Source organism: Dipodomys spectabilis, unplaced genomic scaffold (assembly GCF_019054845.1).
Source record: "Dipodomys spectabilis isolate Male_0828 unplaced genomic scaffold, ASM1905484v1 ptg000210l, whole genome shotgun sequence".
Lineage (NCBI taxonomy): Eukaryota > Metazoa > Chordata > Mammalia > Rodentia > Heteromyidae > Dipodomys > Dipodomys spectabilis.
This window is the reverse complement of record NW_024870887.1, coordinates 7,503,484-7,527,412: the sequence shown is the minus strand read 5'-3', so window position 1 is coordinate 7,527,412 and position 23,929 is coordinate 7,503,484. Positions and strand designations below refer to the sequence as shown.

Here is a 23,929-nt window from a genome sequence, read left to right as displayed (position 1 = left end):
TGGCTCAAGTGGTAGAGCACTAGCCTTGAGCTGAAGAGCTGAGGGACAGTGCCCAGGCCCAGAGTACAGGCCTCACAACCAGACCCCCCCCCAAAAAAAAAAAAAAATTAAAAAAAGAGTATCAGCCAGGTACCTGGTGTAATTATAGGTGTAAATCTATAATTCTTGCTAGTCAGGAGGCTAAGATCTGAGGAGCATGGTGCACAGCCTAGGGAGCAAAGTCTTCCAGACTCTTATTTCCAATGAGCTATCAAAAAGCCAGAAGTGGAACCATGGCACAAAGCACCAGACTTGAGCAAAAAAAAAAGCCAAGGGACAGAGCTTAGGCCCTGATTTCAAGCACAAATACTACCCCCCCCCCTCCCAAAAAAGGTATCTCTTTATTCAACAAAATTTCCCAAGACCTATTCATGGCCCTAATTAGACGTCACCACTATCAGAGTAGGCACTAGTTGCTCATGTCTGTAATCCAATTACTTAAGAAACTGAGAACTGAGGATCAGTTCAAAGCCATCCTCGGCCAGAAGTGGAGCTGTGGCTCAGTGGTAGAGTGCTTGCCTTGCATGCATGAGGCCCTGGGTTCGATTCCTCAGCACCACATAAACAGAAAAAGCTGGAAGTGGCACTGTGGCTCAAAGTGGTAGAGCACTAGCCTTGAGCTGAAGAGCTGAGGGACAGTGCCCAGGCCCAGAGTTCAGGCCCCACAACTGACCAAAAAAGAAAGAAAGAAAGAAAATACCATTATTATAATAATACTACAGTTCAGCCTCTCATTGTAACATATATTGAACCTAATTGTTGGTGCTTTATAAACCCTAAACTAGGGTCAGGAACTATCTTATTATAATTTTTCCAACAAGAAATAGTGAAATGTTTCCTAGTACTAAATTTGAATGCTTAAAATTCTCAAGGAAATAATCTTGGAGGTTCAGAAAAGATAATGATTTCATTAGGAATATTTATTACAATGTTATTAGTAGAGTGTTTCCCTTGAACAAAAATGTACAGGGACAGCGCCTATACCCTAAGTTCACACACACACACACACACACACACACACACACACACACACACACACACACACACACACACACACACACACACACTTTGTTTTCCTGTTCACACTAAGAACCATGCCCTTTTATGACCTTGTCTTCAGTCCACAGTAACCCATCTAAGACTGATTGACGTCTGTGCTGAGGAGTCAGCTCACTAGTGGAGCATGTGTGAGACCTTGGGTTCAAACACTTCAAAAAAAAACAGTTGCCAGGACAAGAGCCAGTGGCTCACACCTGTAATCCTAACTACTCAGGAGGCGAAGACCTGAGGATCAGGGTTCGAGGACAGCCCAGGCAGGAGTCCCTATGAGACTCTTAACTCCAACAAACTACTCAGAAAAAAGTGCTAGCCTTGAGCACAAAGAGGCTCAGAGACAGTGCCCATTCCTAAGTTCACGCCCCACAACCAACAACAACAACAAAAAATGGCTGATGGCCCAAACTCAATCAACAGTTCTTTGTTTTGGTAATTTTTTTTTTTTTGGGTCCGGTCATGGGGCCTGAACTCTGGGCCTGGGCACTGTCCCTCAGCTCTTCAGCTCAAGGCTAGCGCTCTACCACTTGAGCCACAGCACCACTTCCGGCTTTTTTCTTTTTGCTTATGTGGTGCTGAGGAATTGAACCCAGGGCCTCAGGCATGCAAGGCAAGCGCTCTACCACTGAGTCACCTTCCCAGCCCTCAAGCAACAGTTCTTTCTCATCATTTTCTACACTAGAGCTGTTTCAGCTCTAGGATGAAAGTATGAGGTAAAATGAGAAGACAGCAGTTAGGTCTTGCTAGGAGTTTTTACAGGCTGGTGGAGAAAAGTGATCAGAGGGAATAAATCTGACTTTTCCAGAAGAAAAAAGTATGTCTGAGATGCAAGGAAAAACTGTCCTTGCAGGCTAGTTCCTATGCTAGTTATTTTCTCCATACAGTTTTTGTTACATAAATTATCAAAAACCCTATTTTCTCACTAAACCAACTTTAGTTAGATTTCTTCATTTATAAATAAGTTTTGGGGCTGTGAATGTGGTAGAGAGCATGCATGAAGCCCAGGGTTCGATTCCTCACTACCACATAAACAGAAAGAGCCAGAAGTGGTGCTCAAGGACAGTGCCCAAACAAACAAATAAAATAACAGTTTTGACTTAAGAGTTCCATAATCTTATAATTTATTATCAGAATAATAATCCCACTCTAGCAAATTTCAGTAGTACTTTTTTTTTTTTTTGTCGGTCGTGGGGCTTGAACTCTGGGCCTGGGCGCTGTCCCTCAGCTCTTCAGCTCAAGGCGAGCACTCTACCACTTGAGCTACAGCGCCACTTCCGGTTTTCTGGTGGTTTATTGGAGATAGGAGTCTCACAGTCTCTTCTGCCCGGGCTGGCTTTGAACCGCGATCCTCAGATCTCAGCCTCCTGAGTAGCTAGGATTACAGGCGTGAGCCAACAGCGCCCGGCTCAGTAGTACTTTTTTGTTGTTGGTGGTCATGAGGCTTGAACTCAGGGCCTGGCTGCTGTCCCTGAGCTCTTTTGCTCAAGGTTGGTGCTCTACTTTGCACCAGGAGTCTACTTCTGGTTTTCTGGTGTTTAACTGGAGATAAGACTCTCATGAATTTTCCTGCCTGAGCTGGCTTTGAACTGTGATCCTAAGATCTCAGCCTCCTGAGGAGCTACAGGCAAGAGCCATTGGTGCCTGGCAAAAGTATATTTTTAATTTGCCCCATTATTTAAGTAACTGATCCATTGTAATTGGTCTTGCTCAAAAAATATATAATTTCAATGAATGGTACAATGGACAAAGAAAAGTTTGATCCATGAGTGTTCTTGTGTCCTTGTCTTATTCTCTTTCCCTCTTCCTTGTTCCTTCTGATTTCTTTCTTTTCCTCTTAAGACATGATTTTATTATATTGTCCAAGCTAGCCATAAACTCCTGCCTCAGCCTCCTGAATTACAAGCATGTGTCACCACACATGACTTGAACATTTTTAGTTCTTCATTCTAGGTGTTTCCTTGAATCTGAAGGAACTCTATTTTTTTTTCCTAATACACTATAGCTACTCAGGAGGCTGAGATCTGAGGATCGAGGTTCAAAGCCAGCCTGGACAGGAAAGTCCTGTGAGATTCTTATCTTCCAATGAACTACTCAGAAAAAAGCCAGAAGTGGTGCTGTAGCTCAATAGGTAGAATGTTAGCCTTGAGCGCAAAGAGGCTCAGAGACAATGCCCAGGCCCTGAGTTCAAGTCCCAGAACTGGAAAACAGAACAAAACAAAACACCCTTTAGGGCTGGGAATGTGGCTTAGTAGTAGAGTGCTTGCCTAGCATTCATGAAGCCCTAGATTCTATTCTTTAGTACCCACATATACAGAAAAAGCCAGAAGTGACACCATGGCTCAAGTGGTAGAGTGCTAATCTTGAGCAAAAAAAGCTCAGGGATAGTGCCCAAGCCCCAGAACAGTTCAAGCCCCAGAACTGGCAAAAAAAAAAATCCTCTAGTATAAAAGAATATCTTCCAACTAAACAGAAACAAATCCTCCAATTCTTTGTCAGTGCATTATTAAATCCAGTTTTAAGATAAAAATCCATCTTCATCAATGCATAATATTAAAATCTATCATTTACTTTAGCATCTATAAACTTCCATTAACATCCTTCATACTTTCTCTAAGAAAAACAAGATTTTAAAAATACTAACGAACTGCAAGCTGACAGTGGCTCACACTTATAATCATAGCTATTCATGAATTTGAGATCTGAGGATCATGGCTTGAAACCAGACTGGGCAGGGACGTCTCTGAGACTCTTATCTCCAATTAACCAGCAAAAAGCTGAAAGTGGAGTTGTGGCTCAAGTGGCATTGTACTAACTTTGAGCAGAGGAGCTCAGGGACAGTTCTCAGTTTCTGGGTTCAAACCCCAAGCCTGACACCAAAAATAAAATTAAAGAACTTACTATGACTGTTTTATATTAACATTTCTTTCGTAAAATATAAAAAGTGGAATGAAAACATTTAAATATGACTTATATTTCCAATGTTTACATTTCTTTTCTAGATTTCTCCTGAATGTTTTCAGATAAGAGGGTAAGCTATCCCTTGAGCCCTTGCCTCACCCTGGAAGATGTTTTGCTATTTATCTTTCACTATTTGATCAACAGGTCCCTAAGAGGGCAGCACTTTTGTTGTTGTTGTTGTTGTTGTTGGTCATAGGGCCTGAACTCTGGGCCTGGGTGCTGTTCCTCAGCTCTTCAGCTTAAGGCTAGAGCTCTACCATTTGAGCCACAACGCCACTTCGGCTTTTTCTGCTTATGTGGTGCTGAGGAATCGAACCCAGGGCCTCATGCATGCAAGGCAAGCACTCTACCACTGAGTCATCTTCCCAGCCCCAAGATAAAGGCCTGAGTAAAGGAGAGTTAAGCATCAGGATGGTTGTGCTAGGCATCTGCATTTCTTTTTTTTTTTTAATTGTTGGTTGTAGGACTTGAACTCTGTGCGTGGGCGCTGTCCCTCAGCTCTTCAGCTCAAGGCTAGCACTCTACCACTTGAGCCATAGTGCCACTTCTGTTTTTCTGAATGCTTTAGTGGAGATAGGAGTCTCACAGACTTTTCTGCCCCGGTTGGCTTTGAACCATGATCCTCAGATCTCAGCCTCCTGAGTAGCTAGGATTATAGGCGTGAGCCACTGGTGCCTGGTTTACCATTTTTCTTTTTTTTGGGGGGGTCCGGTCATGGGGCCTAAACTCTGGGCCTGGGCGCTGTCCCTCAGCTCTTCAGCTCAAAGCTAGCACTCTACCACTTGAGCCACAGCACCACTTCCGGCTTTTTTCTTTTTGCTTATGTGGTGCTGAGGAATGGAACCCAGGGCCTCAGGCATGCAAGGCAAGTGCTCTACCACTGAGCCACCTTCCCAGCCCCACTGGTTTACCATTTTTATTTTTCCAAAAAATACTATAGCTAGCTTTTTACTGCACTATTATTATTATTATTATTATTATTATTATTATTATCATTAGTGCCAGTCCTGAGGCTTGAACTCAGGGCCTATACACTGTCCCTGAGCTTTTTTTTTGGTTGGTTGCGGGGCTTGAACTCTGGATCTGGGCGCTGTTCCTCAGTTCTTCAGCTCAAGGCTAGCGCACTACCACTTGAGCCACAGAGCCACTTCCATTTTTCTGGGGTTTATTAGAGATAAAAGTCTCACAGACTTTCTTGCCAGGCTGGCTTTGAATCGTGACTCTCAGATCTCAGCCTTGAATAGCTGGGATTACAGGCATGAGCCACCAGAGCAAGCTTAGTCCCTGAGCTTTTTTTGCTCAGGGTTAACACTCTGCCACTTGAGCAACAGTTCTTCTTCCAGCTTTCTTTGTAGTTAGTTGAAGATAAGGGTCTCACAGACTTTCCTGCTCAGGCTGGCCTTGAACCACAGTCCTCAGATCTCAGTCTCCTAAGTAGCTAGGATTGCAGGTGTAAGTCTGTTTGTTTTCAGTTTATTAGAGGTAAGAGTCTCTCAGACTTTCTTGCCTAGACTTTTTTTTTTTTTTGTCAGTCATGGGGCTTGAACTCTGGGCTTGGGCGCTGTCCCTGCACTATTCAGCTCAAGGTGAGCGCTCTACCGCTTGAGCCACAGGGCCACAGGTTTTCTAGTGGTTTATTGGAGATAAGAGTCTCATGGACTTTCCTGCTCAGGCTGGCTTTGAACTGTGGTCCTCAGATCTCAGCCTCCTGAGTAGCTAGGATTACAGGCATGAGCCACCAGTGCCTGGCTTGCCCAGACTGTTTTAAAATGTTTAGATCTCAGCCTCTCAAGGAGCTAGGTTATAGGCCAGAGGCATCCTAGTGCCCAGCCACACTATTATATTTATTTATTTATTTATTTTTGGTGCCGGTCCTGGGGCTTGAACTCAGGTACTGGGCACTGTCCCTGAGCTTCTTTTTGCTCAAGGCTAGCACTCTACCACTTGAGCCTCAGTGCCACTTCTAGCTTTTTCTGTTTATGTCGTACTGAGGAATCGAACCCAGGGCTTCATGTATGCTAGGCAAGCACTCTACCACTAAACTACATTCCCAGCCCCCACACTATTATTTTAACAATCATAAGTTAGCTGAAAACAAACTAATTTTAACTTACCCAAATGAATAGACAGGGCTAGGTTTCTTCATCATTACCCAGTAGCTTATTAAACATGTTATTAAACTAAGTAAAGAAAATAAAAAAGAAACAGCATTAGAACCACAGCTAGAAGAGAACATGCAAAGACACATCAAGGTTTCAGAATTCCTAAGTTGCTAAAAGTTATCAGTGTTTGCATAGACTAAGTTAACAGATTACTCTACTAATTTACAGACTAGTCACAATGATCAACCTAACATGCGGTATACATGGAAAATGAAGTTATAATTCACAAAGTTATGTTATATAATTCACCAAGTTATAAAGTTATAATTCATCAAGTCAGTTAAACAAAACCTAATACCATTTTTTCTATACAGTTGTCCTGAGAGAAGAAAGGAGAAAATAGTAACAATGGTAACATATTTTAACATATACAATAAATTTAAACATTGATACATATTAATATTTGTTAAAAATTAAAACATACAATAGATACTATTTTTGTCAACACATATACACACACACTATGGCTGCAGATTTGGCTCACCTGGTAGTGTCTGCTCAGCAAACACAAGATGCTGAGTTTGGGGCCCAGTACAGCCAATATATATAATAAAGCTACTTAGATGTTTAAATGTTAATGCAATTTTTATTCATAAAATTTTTTATGGCTTTGAGGTTTGTAGTTATCATTAAAATGCTACAATTGCATTCTAAATTCTCAGAAATGTTCCTATCTATGCTATTCTGTTTTTTTTCCCCTTTCTTTTCTTTTTGTGTTAGTCCAGGGGCTTGAACTCAAAGCTTGGGGGCTAGGAACTGTCCCTGAGCTTCTTTTGCCCAAGGCTAGCACTCTACAACTTGAGAAACATCTGTTTTTTGCTTTTTGGTGGTTAGTTGGAGATAAGAATATGTTGCACTTTCTCGCCCTGGCTAGCTTCTAAATGCAACCCTCAGATCTCAGCCTCTTAAAAAGCTACGGTTGGGGCCGGGAAGGTGGCTCAGTGGTAGAGCGCTTGTCTTGCATGCATGAGGCCCTAGGTTTAAGTCCTCAACACAACATAAGCAGAAAAAAGCCAGAAGTGGCGCTGTGGCTCAAGTGGTAGAGTGCTAGCCTTGAGCTGAAGAGCTGAGGGACAGCACCCAGGCCCAGAGTTCAAGCCCCTCGACTGGCAAAAAAATAAATAAATAAAAAATTAGAAAAAAAAATAAAAGCTAGGGTTATCGGAATGAACCATTGTTGCCCAGCTCATTTTTTTTTTCTTTTACTACTTTTTCCCCCAGTACTAGGGCTTAAACTCAGGGCCTGGACACTGGTCTATAAGCTTTTGTGCTGAAGGCTTTGAGCCATAGCTCTATGTTGGTTTTTTAATAATTTCAATGATTATTTTTCCTTGTACTTTATTAATCTTACGTGGTATGATGGAAACAAACCTAGGGCCTCATGCAAGCTAGGCAAGCACTTTACCACTAAGTCACCTTCCCTCATGGACTCTCTTGCCTGGCCTGACTTGGAACCATGATCCTAAGATCTCTCAAGCCTTCTGAGTAGCTAGGATTACAAGCATGAGCCTTGGCACCTGGCTTCTTCTTCTTCTTCTTTTTTTTAAATTACTATTAAGTAGTTGTATAAAGGGGTTACAATTCCATACATCAGGTTATGAGGACAATGCTTCTTGGTCAATGTCATCCCTTTCTTCCCCCTCATTTTCCCCTCTCATCCCCATCCTCATGTTACACAGTTCACTTGTTACATAGTGTACATTGAATATAATGACTACATTTATTCATCCTTCCTCCCTTGAATCCAGTTTTTTCTTTTTCAGATAGATCTCATTATGTAACCCAAGCTCTCCATGAACTCACTATATAGCAAAGTTTAACCTTAAACTCATGACCCTCTTGCTTCAGCCTCCAAAGTCTTTGGATTATAGCTGTGAACCACTATGCCTGGCCTTACTTCTCATTTACAATTCTCCTGTTCATGAAGAGGATACATTCCCACACCCCTAATGGATACCTGAAGCTATGACTAGTACTTAATTTATATTGTAGATACTATGTTTACCTATATATAAATATCTATCACAGCTGGGCAGTGTTATAGATGGTGGTTCATGATCTGCCAGCCTGCGCAGGGAAGTCTGTAAGACTCTTTTTTTTTTTTTTTTTGGGGGGGGGGGGGAGGTCCAGTCGTGGGGCCTGAAGTCTGGGCCTGGGCACTGTCCCTCAGCTCTTCAGCTCAAGGCTAGCGCTCTACCACTTGAGCCACAGCACCACTTCCAGCTTTTTTCTTTTTGCTTATGTGGTGCTGAGGAATCAAACCCAGGGCCTCAGGCATGCAAGGCAAGCACTCTACCACTGAGCCACCTTCCTAGCCCTCAAACTTTTTTGGGGGGTCAGTTGTGGGGCTTGAGCCTGGGCACTGTCCCTCAGCTCTTCAGCTCAAGGCGAGTGCTCTACCACTTGAGCCATGGTGCCACTTCCGGTTTTCTGGTGGTTTATTGGAGATAAGAGTCTCATGGACTTTTCTGCCCAGGCTGGCTTTGAACTGCAATCCTCAGATCTCAGCCTACTCAGTAGGTAGGATTACAGGCGTGAGCCACTGGCGCCAGGCAATTTCAAATTTATGAATTATTTATTACTGGAATTTTCAATTTAACATTTTAGAAAAGCAGCTGGCAAGAGTAACAGAAATTGCTAAATCATGGATATGAGGTGGATTATAAACTTTAGTATAAAAGATCACCATTTTTGACAGCCTTAAGAGAGGTGATTTGTTTTGTTGGTCCTTGGGCTTGAACTCAGAGCTTGGTCACTTTTCTGAACGTTTGTGCTCGAGGCTAGCGTTCTACCACTATAGCCATGGCTCCACTTGCAGCTTTTTGTGGTTAATTAGAGCTAACAGTGTTACAGACTTTCCAGACTGGGCGGGCTTTGAACCCTGATCCTCAGATCTCAGCCTCCTGAGTAGCTAGGATTATAAGAGAGAGTCACTAGTGCTAGGCTCTTTTTTTGTGATTGTCAGTGTTCTATATTTTGATATTTTATTTTCTGGCCTTTAGAATATATATATATATATATATATATTTTTTTTTTTTTTTGGCTGGTTGTAGGGCTTGAACTCTGGGCCTGGGCACTGTCCCTCAGCTCTTCAGCTCAAGGCTAGGATTATAGGCATAAGCCACTGGCACCCAGCAATTTTTGAAGTTTTCACTGAAGTTAGGAGACTGGATCTATGCTTCCCCCAGGTAATTGGCCCTTGATTTCCTGATTGTTTCCCTAGATGGCTTGCTTTTCTATTAGGTTTAAATGTCCTGATCTAGTTTGCTTTGCTTATGTACAACACTTTTGGGTTTGATTCCACACACTCTGCGCAGTTTTGGCCTATAGAAGCTTTGTGCTAGTTGTTGCATTCAGGGTTGCTGGTCTTTGAGCCATAAGTTCACCAGCAGTCCTCCAGCTCTCCAATGAGGACTTATAATTTGGCCTCTTAAGTGGGGGCTTCTCTGTTTCTTGCTTGTGACCAAGTTTCCTTACAATAACATCACACAGGATGTGTGCATCTTAGGTTTATGCCTGAATGTTTATCGTTTCTGTTGTTAAGTAACATTTTTCTTATAGGTTTTAAACTGTTATTTGTATGCGTGTTCTATATTGATTCATTTACTTATTTAGCAAATCATTTTCCTTTGAGCAAAACAAGGTCTTTATAAATTCAGTTACAACAAATCCTATTAGTTCCAAATCAGATTAAAAAAAAACTTACCTAAAAAGATCAAAAATGGTCAGGTAAGTATAAGCAGTTAAAGCTGCAAAACAACAGAAAGGTTGATTAAAATGTTACTTAATCCTTCCCTGATTCTTTCCTTTTTTTCTTTCCTTCCTTTTCTCTTCCCTCCTTCCCTCCCTTTTTGTGTATGTGTGTGTATGTTTATGTCATTGCTGGGGCTTGAATTCAGGGCCTGAGTACTGTCCCCAAGCTTTTGTGCTCAAGACTAATGTTCTACCACTTTGAATCACAGCTCTAGTTTCAGTTTTTTGGTAGTTAATTGGAGATAAAAGTCTCATGGAGTTTCCTGCCCTGGCTGGCTTTGAACTGTGATCCTCATGTTTCAACCTCCTGAGTAGGTAGAATTATAGGTGTGATCTACTGGCGGTAGCTCTTAATTCATTCTTAAGAAAATATAGCTAAACAATTTGCTCATATCAGAAATTATATATAACCTAAAAAATAAGTTTGGAGTAGCTGTGCAACCTCATACATTGGCAATTATGTAGTAAATTGATTAATATACAACCAAAATGGGTTTGTACAAAAGCTCACTTTAGAGTCTGATTTATATCAGGAAAAATGAAGCAGTAAATGCATAAAGCCCTTCTTCTCCCTGCCTCTGCTATCTCTTGTTTGAAGAATTTGGGTTATACATATTTCAAAATACATTCAAGGTAAAGGAAAATATAGCTTTATTTAAAATAAAATATGAAACTGCAACTCCATACAAGTATAAATAGTGACATACCTATACTGTTAGTAGAACTGCACCACATAAGCAGGAAGCCAGTGCATATCAAGTTTATGGAACCAAACAACAGTATCTTCCAGGACTGTGAAGAGGAGAATCATTATTATTTGCACAGCGCTAACAAATTTCACTGGGTCTGTAGATGTTGCTGTTTTTTTCTGATTGGTCATGGGGCTTGAACTCCAGGTCTGAGCACTGTCCCTAAGCTTTTTTGCTCAAGGCTAGAGCTCTACCACTTTGCGCCAAGCTGACACTTCCAGTTTCCTGGTTTAATTGCAGGTGAGAGTCTCACAGTCTCTCCTGCCTGGCTGGCTTCAAACTGCCATCCTCAGATCTCAACCTGCTGAGTAGCAAGGATTACAGGTGTGAGCCATAGGCATCCAGCTTGATGTTGCTGTATTTAATACTCTGATATTCACAAGAATAAGCACAAGTTCCTTCAATATATTTGTCATATTTTCTATATCTACCAAAATGATTATTACTCAAATTAATATAATAGACAAATTTAAAATAATGATTCCAGGGCTGGGAGTGTGGCTTAGTAGTAGAGTGCTTGCCTAGCATACATAAAACTCTGGGTTCAATTCCTCAGTACCACATAAACAGAAAAAGCTGGAAGTGATGCTGTGGCTCAAGTGGTAGAGTGCTAGCCTTGAACAAAAGCTGAGGGACAGTGTCCAGGCCCTGAGTTCAAGCCCTAGGACTGGCAAAATAAATAAATAAAATGATTCCAGAAGTTGTTTTTTTTAAACAAAAATTATTAAATAGTTGTACAAAGGGATTATAATTTTGTAAGTTAGGCTATGAGTATACTTCTTGGTCAATGTTAATCCAAAAGGGGAATTTTTGAAGAGATGAATTCTAACATGGACTCCCAAAGAGCTAAGAAAACAATGCTTTATATGTATACCATGTTGTCTCTACAAGTGCGTAGAAAGAGGTGATGAAAAGCTCATGGGAAAACATATAAGCAGTACGTGAGTACAGGCAAAGTAGTGTCCTCCATACTAATTTTGTAAGTGTTCTATAATTTTATAATTATAACAAAATAAAAAGCAATCTAAAAGTGATTATTTACAAATGGGATTGCAAATAGCCTTGCAAATAGCTAGGATTTAGTCAGGAAGAGAAGAAAGGGCATTACACAAATCAAGGCAGAAATAAAATAAAGTATTTTCAAGTATTTCCCAAGCTCTACAAACAACAGAGACCTATGCTTCCTGCAAAGCAAAGGAAAGAACTGCATGAAGGCTTTTGTTGTAAAGGTGAGGTATCAGTTGATCTTAGAGCTCAGATGGAATCACCTCTCTGAGAAAGAAGAGAAGGTAATAAAAGACGAAGAGAGGGGCTGGGAAGATGGCTCAGTGGTAGAACGCTTGCCTTGCATGCCTGAGGCCCTGGGTTCGATTCCTCAGCACCACATAAGCAAAAAGAAAAAAGCCAGAAGTGGTGCTGTGGCTCAAGTGGTAGAGCGTTAGCCTTGAGCTGAAGAGCTGAGGGACAGCGCCCAGGCCCAGAGTTCAGGCCCCACGACCGGACCAAAAAAAAAAAGACGAAGAGGACTGGAGATGGAAGGAAGTGAAGTAGCACAGAGCTGGTAGTCACAACTCTAGAAAAGACACAAGGCAATTTTCTAAAATCCAGAGGAGAATCTCAGAAGATGTTATGATGAGCATATTATTGAATAAATTATTATTTTAACAGCTGGGTACCTGTGACTCACACCTGTTATCCTACCTACTCAGGAGGTTGAGATCTGAGGATCACAGTTTGAAGCCAGACTAGGCAAGAAAGTCTGTGAGACTTTTATCTTCAACTAATCACAGAAAAAGCCAGAAGTGGAGCTGTGGCTCAAGTGGTAGAATGCTAGCCGTGAGCAAAAGAAGCTTAGGGACAGTGACCAGGCTCAGAGTTCAAGCCCTAAGATTAGCAAGAAGAAAAAGAAAAAGATAATAACAATAATTACTAGCTTGGGTCTATAGATATGTAGCTCGGTGGCAAAGCACATTCTCTCATGTATAAGGCCCTAGGTTTGATCCTTAGCCCAAAAAAACCCCCAAACAAACAAACAAACAAGAACCCAGCATGAACTTTTGATAATGTTCACAAACTTCTACAGCCAAGAACAGAATATGCCATGAAGGAGCATTAGGATTGAGATATCAGAGACCTGAGAAATGATATGAGGAAAATGATGCTGATACTACTGATATTATTTATTAATGACCAGTCATGGGGTCTAGTAAGGACAGTGATTCTGTATGTCAGAAAAGAAGGATAGGGGGCTGGGAAGGTGGCTCAGTGGTAGAGTGCTTGCGTTGCATGCATGAGGCCCTGGGTTCAATTCCTCAGCACCACATATGCAGACAAAGCTGGAAGTGATGCTGTGGCTCAATGGTAGAGCACTATCCTTGAGCTGAAGAGCTGAAGGACAGCGCCTAGGCCCAGAGTTCAGGCCCCATGACTGACAAAAAAAAAAAAAGAAAAGAAAAGAAAAGAAGGATAGGGAACGTAAATTTCACTGGGTGTGGCAATATGAACCTGGTACTATATAGCAGACAGAAGTAGCAGATATATATATATATATATGCTCATATAATATATGTGACAAATGAGGGACAGAAAGGAGATGATCATGACTATATTTTTCTGACCTAAGTATTCCTAAGCACCAGAATAATGAAGTGTGAAGAGGAAGAGTCTGAAGATCAAATTCAGATGTGAACATATTATGTTGAAAGACCTATTAGATATACAGATGGAAATACTGAGAAGTCTATTATATATAGGAATCAGAGGTAGGAGAAATATTAGGGCTTGAAATACAAATATGAAATAGTGGCTCAAGAGGAAGAATGTTTGCCTAGCAAGTAAGAGGTGCTGAACTTGTCTGTTTAAAACCCAAGTACCTTGGAAGTGGTGCTGTGGCTCAAACGGTAGAGTGCTTGTCTTAAGCTGAAGAGCACAGGGACAGCACCCAAACCCAGAGTTCAAGCCCCACGACCGACAAAGCAAACAAACAAACAAACAAAAAACCAAGTACCACAAATTTAAAAAAAAATTAAAAATGAAGGGGAAAAAATTATCAAAATCACAGCAGTCAGATGAAACCAGCCATTATTCCTAAATATATATAAACATAAAAAGAAGAGGCTAGATCAAGCTCACATTCCAAAATTCAGAGGCCAGAAAGAGAGAAAAGTAGCAAAGGAAATTCCAAAGTAATGAAAAAGTCAATAGGAGAAAAATGAAGATTTGTTTCAAAATTCTAATAAAGCCAGGTATCACCAGCTCAAGTCTACAATCCTTTAATCCTAGTTACTCAAGAGGCTGAGATTTGGGCTGGTAATGTGGCTTAGTGTAGAGTGCTTGCTTAGCATGCATGAAGCCCTGGGTTCGATTCCTTAGTACCATATAAACAGAAAAAGCAGGAAGTAGCACTGTGGCTCAAGTGGTAGAGTGCTAGCCTTGAGCAAAAAGAAGCTCAGGGAGGGCTGGGAAGATGGCTCGGTGGTAGAGCGCTTGCCTTGTAAGCATTAGGCCCTGGGTTCGATTCCTCAGCACCTCATAAGCAAAAAGAAAAAAGCTGGAAGTGGCGCTGTGGCTCAAGGGGTAGAGTGCTAGTCTTGAGCTGAAGAGCTGAGGGACAGCACCCAGGCCCAGAGTTCAGGCCCCACGACAACCCAAAAAAAAAAAAAAGAAAGAAAGAAAAGAAGCTCAGGGACAGTGCCCAGGCCCTGAGTTCAAGCCTCAGAACTGGCAAATAAAATGAAATAAAAAGGAGGCTGAGATTTGAGGACCACAATTTGAAGGCAGCCCAGGCAGGAAAGACCATGAGACACTTATCTCCAATTAGCCACCAAAAAGCTGGAAGTGAAGATGTGGCTCAAGTGGTAAAGCACCAATCTTGAGTAAAAAAACTCAGGGACTGTGCCCAGTCTTTAAGGCCAAGCTCCAGGACCAACACTCCCCTCAAAAAAAAAAAATCAAATGAATAAAATGAGTTAGTGGAAGTAACCAAGTTTTAGGAACATGACTGGCAAAATGGATTGCCCTACATAACTGGACAGTTCCCTCATAATATAGGAGGGAAGTGTTGCATGATTTGCTCATGATAAGATGTAGAGGGTTTTTTTGGTTGTTGTTTCGTTTTGTTCTGATTATTTCTTTTTTTTTTTTTGGTCGGCCGTGGGGCTTGAACTCTGGGCCTGGGCGCTGTCCTTCAGCTCTTCAGCTCAAGGCGAACGCTCTACCACTTGAGCTACAGCGCCACTTCTGGTTTTCTGGTGGTTTTATTGGAGATAGGAGTCTCACGGTCTCTCCTGCCCGGGCTGGCTTTGAACCGCGATCCTCAGATCTCAGCCTCCTGAGTAGCTAGGATTACAGGCGTGAGCCACCAGCGCCCAGCTCTGATTATTTCTTTTCTTTTCCCTAAGTGAAACAGAAAGGAAGACCGACATGTTTCAAATGGGTGTGGTGATGCACACCTGTAATCCCAGTATTAGGAGGTTGAAATAGGAGGATGGAGAGTTGGACGCTAACTAGTACCATACAGCACGTTAAAGGACAGCCTGGGTTACATAAAAAGCTGGAGGCCAGCTTGGGAACACAGGGAGACTGTATCTCAAAACAAAATAAAACAACAAAGAAGAAAACAAAATAAGACAAAAAGAAATAAAAAAGAACTGAAGTACTGCTTCTTTTTACCAAAGCAAAACAACTGTAATTCTAAAGAAATACTTACCCAGCCCGGCACCAGTGGCTCACGCCTGTGATCCCAGCTACTCAGAAAGCTGAGATCTGAGGATTATGGTTCAAAGCCAGCCCAAGCAGAAAGGTCTGTGAGACACTTATCTCCAATTAACCACCAGAAAACTGGAAGTGGCCCTGTGGCCCAAGTGGCAGAGCAATAGCCTTGAGCTGAAGAGCTGAGGGCCAGTGCTCACTCACGCTCAGAGTTCAAGCCCCACAACCAACAACAACAACAACAACAAAGAATGAAAGAAAGAAATACTTACCCAACATATAAAAATGAATAGTAAGAAAGAGAGTGATTTTTAAAAGTTGTTTATGCAATAATTAAAACTGAGGTAAATGAGAAAACTGGAAGTGGAGCTGTGGCTCAAAGCGGTAGAGATCTAGTCTTGAGCAAAAGAGCTCACAGATAGCGCTCAGGCCCTGAGTTCAAGCCCCACAATTGACAAAAGTAATCATAAAGTAGATAAATGTATTATCTGTGTTAAATCATTTGTATATATAGGCGAGGTATAATTATAATTTTATATATATATATATATATATATATATATATATATATATATATATATATATATACTTTTTAATGTAGTCTCACTACATTAGAATAGGCTTTTTTTTTAAGTCTATGACAAAGTATCACTGTTCTAGAGAAGAAAAATGTGATGGAACTGAATATCTTGTGGGTCATGAGACAAGTAAGAACTCATGACCAGAAGCATATAGGATATTCAGATTTTAGTAAGCTAATGCGTTTTTAGTTTTAAGTCTTTGTTCATTCAATAAGTGTTTTATGTGCATGCAATAAATACATAGGAAAATGAAAAAAAAAAAAAAAAAAAAACTGAGGTAAAAAGTAACTTACAGGGCTGGAAATGTGGCTTAGTGGTAGAATACTTGCCTGAATGCATGAAGCCCTGGGTTCGATTCCTCAGTACCACATGAACAGAAAAAGTTGGAAGTGGCACTGTAGCTGGGGAGTGGTAGAGTGCTAGCCTTCAGTAAAAGAAGCTCAGGGATAGTGCCCAGACCCTAGATCAAGCCTCAGGACTGGCAACAAAACAAAACAAAAAAAACAAAAAAAAAGCAAGAAATAACTTACCCTTCGGTCAGCTGCTACAAGTCTAAATTCCTCTAATAACTTTCCAAAAAAGGATCTCTGTGGTTTTCGAAACAGATGAATTGTCCCCTTTGAAATAAAAGTATACAAATTAACATGTAAGTTATCTAATATTCCATTGTTCCTGTGATTGGACACAGTATTAACAAAATATTTTATTGAGTGTTTTATATATGACAAGCACTTATTCTAAACACTTTATAGGTGTTCATTGGTTTAATACTCAAATAACCCTATGAGGTGTAAATAATGTTATTAAATTGTCTAAAATCACAAAGGTGGGGAAAACAGCTGAAAAGGAATGCAAACCCAGGCATTTTAGCTTCAGATTGCACTGTTAGATGTGCCAATACTGGGGCTTTAACTTGCAATCTTGCAATCTTTTTTCCCTCCCTCCCTCCCTCCCTCTCTCCCTTCCTATTGTTTGTTTGAAACTGGGACTTGAACTCAGAAGTACCTGATGGTTTCATTCACTGCTTTCAATACCAACTGAGCCACAACTCCAAACCTAGGCCTTGTAATCTTGCCTGGCTTTTTCACTCAAGACTGGTGCTTTGACAATTGAGCCACAGCTCCACTTCTGTCTTTTTGGTGGTTAATTGAAGAGTCTCACAGACTTTTCTGCTTGGGCTGGCTTTGAACTGTGATCCGTAGATCTTAGCCTCCTGAGTAGCCAGGATTATAGGTGTGAGCCATTTGCACCCAGCTAAGATTGCACTTTTGATTTTTAAGCAGGTAAGGCAAGAAAACCCTACAATCTGAAAAATACCAGGCCCAGAAATAGAAAGGGCACATGTTTTCTCTCATATGTGAATCTTCTAACCAAAACACAACCTCCCAAGTAAACACACACAGAAGCACATACTTATATACACAATTCAAAAGACTATAGTATATGCAGGCGTGAACCTTTCAAACAATTCACAGACATTCATTTACTAAAATGAGTATCAGGAAGATGAATGAGAGTGTATGGGCGGGGAGTTTAGTGGGAGGAGGTGGATGAATAAAGAAAGCCACAGGACGAATACAACAGCACTCAATATACATATGTGATAAAGGAAACAAGAAATGTAAAATGAATCTGGAGAGGGAGCCGATGGGCTGGGGACAATGATGGAAGTGATGATCAGAAGCACTGGACACTTAGGTGGACCGATTAAATTGTAAACCCTTTGTACAACCTTTTGAAGTTCAAAAAAATAAAACAAGCAAATAGAGCAAAACTTTTATAGTTCACCTAACTAAAACTAAACAAATGAAAGTCCTGGCAACTATTAAAGGAAAATCCCTGAGATTTTTCTTTTGGACATTCAAAGCATCTGACATCCTAGCTAGTCCCCATGGCTCTTGCTAGTACACAGCATGGGACTACCTGTGGTTCAAGTAATAGAGTGCCAGCCTTGAGTGAAAAAGCTAAGGGATAACACCCAGGCCCTAAGTTCAGCCTCCATACCGGCATACACAAAAATGTAAAACATAAAACTAGCCAGGTGTCAGTAGCTCACATTTGAAATCCTACTTAGGAGGCTGCGATTTGAGAATTGCACTTGGAAGGCAGCCTGGCCAAGAAAAGTCTGAGACTCTTCTCTCCTATCAACCACAAAATGCTGCGAGCGGAGCTATAGCTCAAGTGAGAGAGTGTTAGTCTTGAGCAAAAAAGCTCAGGGAGAGAGCCCAGGCTCTGAATTTAAGTCTCAATAATGGCACAGAAAGAAAGAAAGAAAGAAAGAAAGAAAGAAAGAAAGAAAGAAAGAAAGAAAGAAAGAAAGAAAGAAAGAAAGAAAGAAAGAAAGAAAGAAAGAAAGAAAGAAAGAAAGAAAGAAAGAAAGAAAGAAAGAAAGAAAGAAAGAAACAAAGAAAGAAACAAAGAAAGAAACAAAGAAAGAAACAAAGAAAGAAACAAAGAAAGAAACAAAGAAAGAAACAAAGAAAGAAAGAAAGAAAGAAATATTTGACATAATTTTATGCATAATTTTATCTTGGAGTGGGGGTGTGGTATAGACCTAAGGGGAAAAAACCTATGTCTATAAGGAAAACTACAAGGCAGAATTTGAATTGTATGCTAATTAATTTAACTCATACTTTCTGGCAATAATGGGAATATTAGCTAACAATACTATGCTTACTAGGTGGTAATCATTCAAGAATATTAGACTTTTTACATGCTGAAAAGTCATGGCCCTACTGACTTATGTGACATAGATTCCAGGAGCAAGTAGTTGTTTCACCTTGGGGAGAAAAGCCTTTCAGGATTGTCAAAAGGTCATACTTAATAATTTGATTACTAAGTGCCACCAGATACCTAAATATTTGAATTTTAACAAATGCTTTTTTGATATAACAAAAATATTATAGTCTATCTCAGTGTAGTTAACTAATTAGACTGAAATACTAAAAGTCCTAGAATGCCTTGGAACTAGGGTATTAATGTGAAAAACTTTCTGATTCAATTCAAATGAAGGCATGGTTTTCCTACATTGTTAAAGAACATTTCAGTGCTTATAAGTATGTATATTCCAGCTGGGCATGGTGGCTCACGCCTGTAATCCTAGCTACTCAGGAGGCTGAGATCTGAGGATACCAGTTCAAAGCCAGCCCGGGCAGGAAAGGCTGTGAGACTCTTATCTCCAATAAACCACTCACAAAACTGGAAGTGGCGCTGTGGCTCAAGTGGTAGAGAGCTAGCCTTGACCTGAGAGACAGCGCCCAGGCCCAGAGTTCAGACCCCCCAAAAAGCAGAAAATGCCGGGCTGGGAAGGTGGCTCTGTGGTAGAGCGATTGCCTTGCATGCATGAGGCCCTGGGTTTGATTCCTCAGCACCACATAAGCAGAAAAAAAAGCCGGAAGTGGTGCTGTGGCTCTAGTGGTGGAGCGCTAGCCTTGAGCTGAAGAGCTGAGGGACAGCGCCCAGGCCCAGAGTTCAGGCCCCATGACCGGACCCCCCAAAAAAAAAAAAAAAAAGCAGAAAATGCTAACTGTTACATTGTGGTATAAGAAAATATTTATAACTGTTGATGCTCAGTGATATGTACTTTTATGTATGAATTTTTTCATGATAAAAAGGAATAACTAAACCATTGTGTATGTGTGTGTATTCCTGCGTGCATATGCGTGCACTTGTGTTTCTATCCTGAGGCTTGAGATCAGGGATTGGGCTGTGGTCCCTATGCTCAAGGCTTTACCACTTAAGCCATAGCTTTACTTACAGTTTTTTGGTGGTTAATTAAGCCAGGATCCTAAGAGCCTCTAGAGTGCCCAGAATTACAGGCTTGTGCCATTGGTGCCTGGCTCAGCAAGGTTTTGTAAAAGATAAAGTTCCTGGGCTGCAAATGGGCTTAGTGGTAGATTGCTTGCTTAGCATGCATGAAACTCTGAGTTTGATTCTCCAGTACCACATACACAGAAAAAGCCAGAAGTGGCACTGTGACTCAAGTGGTAAAGTGGTAAAGTGCTAGCCTTGAGCAGAAGCAGCTCAGGGATAGTGCCCAAGCCCTAGGACTGGCAAAAAAAAAAAAAAAAAGATAAAGCTCCTGCTCCACACTGATCAAAGTTCCAGAACGATCAAACACTATATTAACTGTCAATATCAGGACAAACTCCCTATTTCGCAATCTAAAATCCCAACTTTGTAACACCTTTATCCGTTTCTTTCTAATTATCTTATTCCAGATAGAAATCTTTAAATGCAGCTTATCCCATGAGCACTCCAGGCTTGTCTAATCCAAGCTCTCCCTCAGATGCCTGTTTCCTCACAGTACCATTTCATGTGTCACTTTTTTTTTGGCCAGTCCTGGGCCTTGAACTCAAGGCCTAGCCCTAGCCCTAAACCCCTTTTGCTCAAGGCTAGCACTCTACCACTTACACAACAGCACTGCTTCTGGCATTTTCTGTGATTAATTGGAGATAAGAGTCTCACAAGACTTCCCAGCCTGGCTTCCAACTGTGATCCTCAAATCTCAGCCTCCTGAGTAGCTAGGATTACAGACTTGAACCACCAGCGCTTGGCTCACATGTCAGCTCTTATATGAAGTCTTCCTACACCTAGTGGGGCTTTTTTCCCCTCTCTCTCAGCAAGGCAAAATTTACTTTTGCCCAGAAGGGTACAAGCAAACACTAACCTAGTGCTTTTGATGGTACTCTGATTAACTACAGGAGTGTATTCATCTTGCTATCTTCCAGTATAAGTTTTTTTTTTTTTGTTTGTTTGTTTTTGGGGTCTAGTCGTGGGGCCTGAAATCTGGGCGCTGTCCCTCAGCTCTTCAGCTCAAGGCTAGCACTCTACCACTTGAGCCACAGCGCCACTTCCGGCTTTTTTCTTTTTGCTTATGTGGTGCTGAGGAATCGAACCCAGGGCCTCATGCATGCAAGGCAAGCGCTCTACCACTGAGCCACCTTCCCAACCCACTCAGTATAAGTTTTTGTAATTTCATTAACGACAATGGCTATACTGGCTTCACATTTTTTCTTGTTTGCTTGCTTTCTTTCCTTTTTTTTTTGGCTAGTCCTGGGGCTTGAACTCAGGGCCTGGGCACTGTCCCTGAGCTTCTTTTTGCCTAAGACCAGCACTCTACCACTTGAACCACAGCATCATTTCTGGCTTTTTCTGCTTATGTGGTACCAAGGAATCGAACCCAGGGCTTCATGTATGCTAGGCAAACACTCTACCACTAAGCTACCTTCCCAGCCCATGGCTTCACATTTTCTAAGAACACATGTTTTTATAAATAAACACAGCTCATAAAGGTGTTTTCTAAATATCTTTAAAAAAATCAGTGAGGTGTGGGTGTAGCTCATGTAGTAGACTGCCTGTCTAGTAAATGCAAAGCTAAATTTAAACCCCAATACTGCCTCACCCAAATAAAAATAAATAAAAAAATCACCATGTGCCAGTAGCTCGCCCTGAGTTAAAGCTCCAGGACCAGCACCAATAAATACATCTTAGGGGATGGCTCAGAGTTGAATGCTTGTTAAAAAAAACAAGGCTCAGTTAGGTGCAGGTGGCTCACTTCTGTAATCCCAAGTACTCAGGAAGCTGAAATCTGAAGATCATTATTCAAAGTCAGCCCATACAGGAAAAGCCATGAAATTCTTATCTCCAACTAACCACCAAAAAAAAGACTGAAGTGGAACTGTGGCTCAACTGGTAGAGTCTTGAGCAGAAAAACTCAGGGACAGCATCCAGACCCTGAATTCAAGCCCTAGGACTAGCACAAAAACAGTAACAACCAAAAAGGCTCTAAATTCAATCCCCTGGCAACAGGTAGACAGAAAGACACACACACACACACACACACACACACACACACACACACACACACACACTTCTCCTGTATCACTGTTACAAGCACAAATATTTATTATTCTATAAAATATATTTATTTAAAAACTTGGGGGGGTGGGAGATGGGAAGGGATGGGAAGGGGAAACAAAGAAGGAGGCAACAATGCTTGATAAGAAATGTACTCACTACCTTGCTCATGTAATTGTAACCCCCCTGTACGGTATTTTCACAATAAAAAAACAAACAAACCCTGGGCCAACCATTGTACAATCAAGCATCTGGGAATACCATGTTTTAATGAGTTTACAGTCTACACAGGGAGAAAGACAAGCAGCTACATAATTCTAACAGTCTGGTATGAGATATAAACACTACTGATAATAAGCAGAGTCAAATTTGCATGTTAAAGCTGTACATAAAGAAGGTATATAATTTGAAAATAAGTTAATTTTAACTCTTTATTTTCCCTTCATCTTCATATCCCTTCATAAATGTACTGGTGGAGTCTATCACTTGAGCCACACTTCTGGATTCTGCTTTTTTCTAGTTAATTGGAAATAAGCCTCTCAGATTTGTATACTAGGGCTAGCTCTCAGATCTCTACCTCCTGAGTAGCTGGGATTATGGGCACGGGTCACAGTGCCCCATTCTTTATGAGTGTTTTTAGGTGGCCCCACTCTTCATGAGGGGCAAGCTTTTATGGTGTGGTTTTTATCTTTATGGTATGGTTTTTATCTTTACATGATGAAATTGTTGCTTACATATTAAAAAAATAGGTATTTTGGTGATTGTATAGTTTGAATTTAGGGCTTCATTCTTACAAAAAAATGTTGGGGATGGGGAAAAGGCTCTTTTGAAATAAAACTGAGGACACATGAGGGTTGCACTTATAAGCATGGGAGTAGGTGAAAGAATAGGTTAGGCAGATGGAACAGCATATACAAATTAGGTACAAAGGTCCAGTTCCTAGATTTGCAAGCTATTCACTGCACCAGAGTATAAGCAGGCATTGTGTCTGTGCGTGAAAAACAGACTGTCAGGAGGAGAATCTTGACTATATCATACATGTCTTGAGGGTCGGGGTGGAGTTACACCTGATGAAGGGGAGAAACTTTAAGCAAGGAATTGATACAGTCAAATCTTAGAAACAGTGGTGATGGTTTTGAGGGCTGTTTGGTATTTACCCATGTTCTGTGTGCAAATAGGATTACAGATTTTTTTTTTTTTTTTACCAGTCCTGGGGCTTGAACTCAGGGCCTGGGCACTGTCCCTAAGCTGCTTTTTGCTCAAGGTGAGTACTTGAGCCACAGTGCCACTTCCAGCTTTTTCTGTGTATGTGGTACTGAGGAATCAAACCCAGGGTTTCATGCATGCTAGACAAGCACTCCACCACTAAGCCACATTCCCAGCCCCAAGATTACAGAAAAACTACAGACGACATTGTGAAAGAACTTTAAGACCTAATTCACTTAAGAAACTTTGAGTGTTAACTAAGACACAGAAATATGCCTTTCTCATAAATAAGGCCATCAAGAAGTTCTTTGTTTTTCATGAGTTCTTTCTGATAGTTTCCAAAAGCACACAAAAAAATTGTGTTTCGGTTGGTTCTGGGACTTGAACTCAGGGCTTGGGGGCTGTCCCTCAACTTTTTTGCTCAAAACTAGGGCTCTACCGTTTGGGCCACAAATCCACTTCCAGTTTTTTGGAGAAAAGTATTTCCTGCCCAGGGCTGACCTTACATCTCAGCCTCCAGAATATCTAGGATTACGGGCAAGAGCCACTAGCTCCAGGTTGGGCTAATACCTGAACAGTAAAAACCACAACTACCTGCTTACCATTAGGTAACAAGTTGTTTTGTTCAGAATGGTTCCCACTATGTAGTCCAATCTGGCCACATCCTTAAAAGCACCATCACATCCAGCTCTTACCTTCAGATAAAACTGAGACCGAACTACTGGATTGCTAACCATAAAGCAACGAATTCCTTTAGTCAATCTTACAGGAAATACCATATCCCAACAGCCTTAACACATACCGGGACCTAGCATTCCTTCCTACTGGTGCAGAAGTAAAGATCTATCAGCACCTTTAC

General features: G+C 41.1%; 1 protein-coding gene across 1 annotated transcript in view; it reads right to left on the bottom strand.

Annotated features, from left to right (window-relative positions):
• Window positions 1–23,929, bottom strand: part of Slc30a6 (solute carrier family 30 member 6) — a 43,085-nt gene that overhangs the window by 18,437 nt on the left and 719 nt on the right. The window contains exons 2-5 of the mRNA XM_042696611.1: window positions 16,536–16,622; window positions 10,673–10,757; window positions 9,919–9,961; window positions 6,165–6,230 (exon numbers count right to left, since the gene is read on the bottom strand). Coding sequence (XP_042552545.1) covers window positions 6,165–6,230; window positions 9,919–9,961; window positions 10,673–10,757; window positions 16,536–16,622 — 281 coding nt within the window. The remainder of the gene's footprint in view (window positions 1–6,164; window positions 6,231–9,918; window positions 9,962–10,672; window positions 10,758–16,535; window positions 16,623–23,929) is intronic.